General features: G+C 37.3%; 2 protein-coding genes across 2 annotated transcripts; both read left to right on the top strand.

The window, feature by feature from the left end:
• The first annotated feature begins 433 nt into the window (after positions 1 to 433).
• Positions 434 to 3,499, top strand: LOC127254759 (uncharacterized). The gene is made up of 6 exons (XM_051280032.1): positions 434 to 695; positions 1,536 to 1,613; positions 2,342 to 2,665; positions 2,759 to 2,930; positions 3,026 to 3,267; positions 3,379 to 3,499. Exons 3-5 carry the CDS (start codon positions 2,345 to 2,347, stop codon positions 3,220 to 3,222), a joined length of 690 nt encoding a protein of 229 aa, XP_051135989.1. The 5' UTR covers positions 434 to 695; positions 1,536 to 1,613; positions 2,342 to 2,344; the 3' UTR covers positions 3,223 to 3,267; positions 3,379 to 3,499.
• A 710-nt stretch (positions 3,500 to 4,209) lies between these two features.
• On the top strand, positions 4,210 to 5,967 carry LOC127254767 (uncharacterized). Its single transcript, XM_051280044.1, has 5 exons — positions 4,210 to 4,387; positions 4,475 to 4,537; positions 4,685 to 4,769; positions 5,438 to 5,574; positions 5,666 to 5,967. The coding sequence occupies exons 1-5, from the start codon at positions 4,280 to 4,282 to the stop codon at positions 5,681 to 5,683; spliced, it is 411 nt and encodes a 136-aa protein (XP_051136001.1). The 5' UTR covers positions 4,210 to 4,279; the 3' UTR covers positions 5,684 to 5,967.
• The last annotated feature ends 213 nt before the right edge of the window (positions 5,968 to 6,180 follow it).

Genomic DNA, 6,180 nt, shown 5'->3' with positions numbered 1-6,180 from the left:
GGTATGGTCAACACCTATTCTTTTGTTGTGGTATATTTTCGTTACAACTACAATAATTTTCTTTTAAGTTTCAAAATAAATCTAAAATAATCTAAAATAATATATCATATTTACATATATATGTATGTCATATATAATACATACATAACACTTACATATTAATATATACAAATTAAATACTTATATATTTATATATACAAATTAAAATTAAGGTAATTATTTATTTAAAAATAATAAAATTTGAAATTAAATCTAAAATAATCTAGAATAATATATTATATTAATTTACATATATATGTATGTCATATATAATACATACATAACACTTATATATTAAAATATACAAATTAAAATTAAAATAATTTTTTATTTTAAAATAAAAGTGTATATTATAAAAATTAAAAACCTCCACCACAACCCTAAGCAGCGCGCAGCCCCTTTCCTCTTCTTCGCCCTGCCCTGCTTCTTCTGCGTCTTACTTCTTCTTCTTCGTCTTCTTTCTTCTTCTTCCTTCATCGATTTCTTGGTTCATCTTCTTCCTCTTCGTCTTCGTCTTTTTCTTTGTGTTCTTCTTCACCAACTGACTGACCTCCGCCCTACACCCCTGAAAATCGCACCTCCTCACTGTCTTCGGCCATCGACCGCGCTCCACCGCTGCCCGCAGACGTCCTCAAACGCAAACCTTAGCTTTTCCTGTAAGTTTGGATATGGGATTAATTATTTTTTTTTATCGTTTTTTTCCTGCCTAGTTAGGCTTTTCTGATTTTTAATTTTTGTTCCTAATGTTAGATTTAGGGCTTAATCTGTTACATAGATGATGAGAGATTTTGCAATTATATGGTTCGTCTGGACACGACTTGATAATTAGATTCATTCCTCTTATGCCTTACTTCATGGATGACAAATAGCCTTTTCCAAAAAGAAATTATTCCTGCATTTTTACAAGTCTGAGGTCTAGATATAATATTTTTAGTTCTAATGGAATTTTTAAGTGGGAAGTTTGTTCATGGCATTTCAAGTTGTTCCTGAAGCACGTGATTAGCATAAACTTTACTTTTACTGGTAAAATTTACTATATAGTTGGTGGAGGCAGAGCACATATATAAGTTTATATATATGTCTCTGTATTGTTTGTATGAATGAATATTGCAATCAGAAAAGGGGAGGTTTGGGTACATCAACCAAAGAATTACTTGGATTATAAGGTTTTTTAGGGACCACCTCCAAATTTAATTCCAACGGGGACCACATCAATTGGTTGCTTCTCCAAACCTTTTAGAAGTTGTTGTATATATGTATATATATATGTGTGTGTGTAAGAAGATAGTGGTACATTCTGCTGTAGTTCATCTTCCATGCTGATAAAGCACAACAATTGCCAAAAGCCCAGTCTAAATTTACCATCATCATTGATATGTATAATATTGTTTGTGTTTTCTCTGTTACTTTTTACTGCTTTTATAAAGTGTTCTGCTGATTCTTGGATCTACTAATGTGCATTATGGATGACACGAGGTGTCTTTGAAATTGAATAGGTGTGTCATACCTGCCATTGAGGGACAACGTACTTTTCGGCAGAAGTCTAAGCGTCGATCCAAGGTTGCTGCATTGTAGTAAGTTATTCATTCATCAATAGTATATCACATTACTTGTATAGTTTTTATGATATGAACATTCGAATTATAGTGTTGATATTCATATTTTTAGTTCAATACTACTATTTTCGGTGGTTATATAAGCCGAGGCAGGTTAGTATTAAGAACCAACCTGAAATAAATTATCTTAGGGTCTGAAAATTATTTACATGGCACGCTATTAAAGTGGTACTTATATCTTGATCCACATTACAACATGCGTTTAATTAAGTGCATACGATATTTGTTAATGGGATTATGAAAAATCTTCAAACTTTTTCTTTCTTAGATGGACAAGAGTTGGATTGACGAATCGAACCATACTTCGTCTACTTATTTGGATGGTGTGATTCAATTCTTAAACTATGCTTTTCGTGGGAGGGACATAGACTCGGTTGTATATTGTCCATGTAGGACTTGTTTTCACTTTTGGGTTCTCATATACCTTTTGACTTTTGGAAAAGATGAACGGACTTGGCAAGTGGAAACATTACTATAGTAGTCTTTACTTACAGCAGACGATTTTGAATTAAATAAGGTAAATAGAATCATTCACACTTAATATATTCTCGGCCTAGTAAGTGTTGTTCCTATGAAATAGTTATCTTATCATACTACATTTGTTGTTGAAAGCATGTTGTTTCTAATTTATTTATACATTCTTGCATATATGTTGCTAACAGGATATTTGAATTCTTTCCTTTTAGGTAATGGCAAGAACCAAGCGTGAAAGGCAATCTATATTGCAAGAGGTTGGAGGTTCACCACTCCGACGGGTCACAAGAGCCCTAGCACGCAGTAGCCCCAAGACAACCAATCACCCGGAGGTTAGTGCACCCTCTCCACCGAAGCAAGTTGGTCCTAAACGGCTAACCACTAGACGCAAGGGTGCCCATGTCTCACCTCTTTTGGACCGCTTAAAATCAATTACTGAAGAGTGGGAGAGAGAGCGGGATGCTCGGACGGCAGCAAGGGCAGATGCATCCTCCGTTCGATGTCCTTTATTGCAGGATTCACAGGAGCCAGAGCAGGTAATATTGATTGTTAGATACGCCTAATAAATTCCTTGCCTTGCTACAATGATACATCGAAACTCCTAACACCACATGAGTAAAATATTGCAGACGGTGATCGGCGATGTGATGGATGATGATACGATAGGCCCTACACAGGGGATGGAAACAACTGGCCCCATTACGTTGGGAATAAACCATGCGCCGGTGGATGAAATCGAAGAACCTCCGGAAATGGATGAAGATGATCTCACCCAGAGGGATGAACCAGCTGAGACGGAAGGTAGCATATTACAATATATATGAATTCCAGTACTCACTAACTAGGTAAGTGTTGAAGCGTAGTAATACTAACATAATATTCAAATATATTCGTAGATCCAATAACAGAAACTAAGAGGGGGCGGGGAGCGGCCAAGATGCCTTGTGGATGGGGTGGGGACACCCCAATGACTGTGTTTATGGCCAGGGATGGCAGAAGCATCATCGGGCCAGATGTGAAGGATTACAAAAGTGGAGTTGGAGTCATCGCCAGAAATGGGATGCGTCTTCCATTACGGTATTCGAGTTTCTAAGCAATTCCCGAACAATTGCGGCAAGGTGCATGGATTGAGATACGGGTAAGTTTTATAGAATGAAGATGAGAAACCTTTATATTAAACCTCTATTTACTGTACATGCTTCCTTGAGTAGAGCAAGCTTACATATTAACACTACAAATATTGTTTTAGGACAATTGTGGGCTTCCGGATTCGGCAGAGAAGGTCGTTATGGCTGACCTGAAGGATGTCTGGCGCCATTGGAAATGCATCATCAAGTCTACATACTTCGCACCACACCAGAATGATGACGAAGCATTGAAGAAAGTCCCCACCGATCGGATTGTCGCTGAAGAATGGCCGTTGCTTGTCCAGTATTGGAAGGATGAGAAGGTTAAGGCAAGTTACATCTCTTCCTTCATCTTTTTATGCTCTTACCATGTTACCTAGGCTACTCCAATTAATATGGGTTGATGTTCGCAGGATATTGCAAGGAGAAATACCAATAACTCCATCAAAAGAAAGTTTCTGCACAGGACTGGCCGGAAACCATTCACAGTGTTGGCGGATGAGGTCCTTCATTCTCTTGTTTGTACAACAATTTAGTCCACAGCTACGACTCCCCAGTTCTTACGTGTAAGTGAAGTTAACTACCGGTTTCTTATTTGGCTAACTCTTAGATAAAGGCAACAAGGAAAGAGGCTGATAATCTGGAAATTTGGATGTCGTCTCGCACGAATGGACGTGGTGGTGATGATGAGATGACTGATGATATTTTGGTATGCAAACCTATCCCACCTTTTGTTGAATGGAATTGTAGTACTTCTCGTCCTTCATCTTTGTATTTGTTTGAAATTCTGTAGGCTTATTTGAATGATGAACTTAATAAAATTCCTGTTGATAAAAGAACCCCGGTGTCTTGTGAGGCTTTGTACCGCCGTGCACTCGGGGGGAAAAGGAATAGAAAAACAGCTGTTGATAGTGCTGCCAGCTCTTCCTACCCCTGGATCATTTGACTGGAGGGCCCGATGGTCCTAATCTCCAGAAGCTTGCTGAGGACTATCAGAAAGGTCTTGTTGAGATTAGAGAATTTATGTCTGAATTTAGGAGTGTCCGTGCTGAGATGTCTGAAATTAGAACCATCCGTGCTGAGATGTCTGCTTTGTTGAATTCTTCCCCGCGTGCCTCCATACGGGGCCCTGTAAGAATACATATCTCCTGTATTAATTAGTTTTGCATTGTACCATTTGGGGCGAGTCGTGTTGTTTCATACTCACTTGTTTTGCAGTGTTCTAGCCGCACAGATGGAAGGTCAGAGACCCCAGGGACTGATGTCCTTACCCCGTTGACGGTTAGTAATTTTTCGTTGCTACTTTTATTTGTATTTGTTAACTGAATCACCCTTTAGATAATAACATCCACTACTAATACATCACCACCACCTTCGAGAACATGCATGTAGCTATATGATTGACATTTGATAATGTTTTTCATGTAGATCGGGTCTTGTATTCTTCTCATATCTCGTGGTTTGGAAAAACGCGTTGTTGGTGAGGGGGTGTTGCTATCCGACCCTACCCCAGGTTTGTTGTCAACCTAGTTATATTATTTATATAAAATCGGTTTTGGTTGCAGCCATTTTGAGTAAAGCATATTCTATGGTTATTAGTTAGTCAAATCAAAATAGTAATACATGATATGGTGACAATGCAATTTATATGGAACTGTAATTGGGTGGTTGTTTGCTCTGTATGACCTTGTTGGGTAGCATATAAATCTATAATTAAATATTTTTATAGGCTAGTGGGTAAATTGATTTTTTCCCCAAACCACTTTGATCTTTGATGTAACTTATGTGTTAGGTATTTGGATACATTAACAGTACTCAATTAATTATTGTTTTTAAATTGGTACATGTTTAAGTTGGTAGTTTAAACAAACAGCTTTTCACATGTATCAAATAAATTGATCACGTTGCTGGTTGTTTTATACTTGTGGGGTTGTACAGAAGTTGGTCCGGATGTCATCAAGATAGGATCCATGCTATAATTATAGTTATACTAATCTATATTTTACAATTTTGATTACGCGGTTGTATGGATGGTTAAATTAGGCTATCATCTCCGACATTTTCTCTTACGTATGCTATAATGTTTTAGTTAATATCTTTAATATTTTATATTGATTATATAAAACATGAGTCTTATTTTCTTTCCGATGATTTGCACATGTTTTCTTTATATTTCCATAGGTGACACTGTTGACATAGTAAGGGTTTTTGTTACATCTGCTACTGTTCCGGAGGCTTCGCTTATTCTACGGACAACCGGAGCACAAACACTCGGTGAGGTTGTCCGCGCCGAGCCAATCGACTGGACATTTAAAGATGTACGCAACCACATTTACAAGATTTTCTATTGGATTACAACTTAACCATTTTACAAATAAATTCTTATATAATTTTGCACAATGTTGGCAGCTTGTTCGTTGCCCATAACTACGGTGTACGGCCACTTTGACGGTGCATGGGGCTATGCAGCATGGCACGTGATTCTATGATGATTGACGTTTGTTTGTGGATTGATGCTAACTGATTCCTTTATGTTGGTTGAACTTGCTGTCTCTGCTACATTTTGTGTGTTTGTTGCTACGCTTTGCCATATATGTTAGGCTACATTGCGAAATATTTATGTTTCCACACAGTGTGTACTTGCTACAACTTACGGTGATACAGAATTGCCGTAATATTTCCGTATTTTGTAATGTCATTTGGCAGTAGTTTCTCACATCGTACAGGTTTTTCGGTCCCGAAACCATTTTTTTTAGGTTATTATTGAAAAAATAAGGAAACATTTTTCGATACAATAAATTGGTCGTTACAAATACTGGTACAAAAAATATGAACCAGGTTTCTGAAAACCACCTATTGTAACCAATAACTACCGTAACAAAAGCCGTTACAAATGGATAAGCGTTTATTGTAACGATTCTTTT

The sequence above is a fragment of the Andrographis paniculata genome, unplaced genomic scaffold (assembly GCF_009805555.1).
Source record: "Andrographis paniculata isolate CXL003 unplaced genomic scaffold, ASM980555v1 Contig12END, whole genome shotgun sequence".
In the NCBI taxonomy this organism is placed as follows: domain Eukaryota; kingdom Viridiplantae; phylum Streptophyta; class Magnoliopsida; order Lamiales; family Acanthaceae; genus Andrographis; species Andrographis paniculata.
This window is presented reverse-complemented; position numbering and strand designations above follow the sequence as displayed.

Coding starts and splice junctions, on each gene's coding strand:
- LOC127254759 (XM_051280032.1), top strand. CDS start 2,345: ATGGCAAGAACCAAGCGTGAAAGGCAATCTATATTGCAAGAGGTTGGA. Junction 2,666..2,758: donor ATTCACAGGAGCCAGAGCAG/GTAATATTGATT, acceptor AAAATATTGCAG/ACGGTGATCGGCGATGTGAT. Junction 2,931..3,025: donor TGAACCAGCTGAGACGGAAG/GTAGCATATTAC, acceptor ATATATTCGTAG/ATCCAATAACAGAAACTAAG.
- LOC127254767 (XM_051280044.1), top strand. CDS start 4,280: ATGTCTGAATTTAGGAGTGTCCGTGCTGAGATGTCTGAAATTAGAACC. Junction 4,388..4,474: donor GTGCCTCCATACGGGGCCCT/GTAAGAATACAT, acceptor CTTGTTTTGCAG/TGTTCTAGCCGCACAGATGG. Junction 4,770..5,437: donor GCTATCCGACCCTACCCCAG/GTTTGTTGTCAA, acceptor ATATTTCCATAG/GTGACACTGTTGACATAGTA.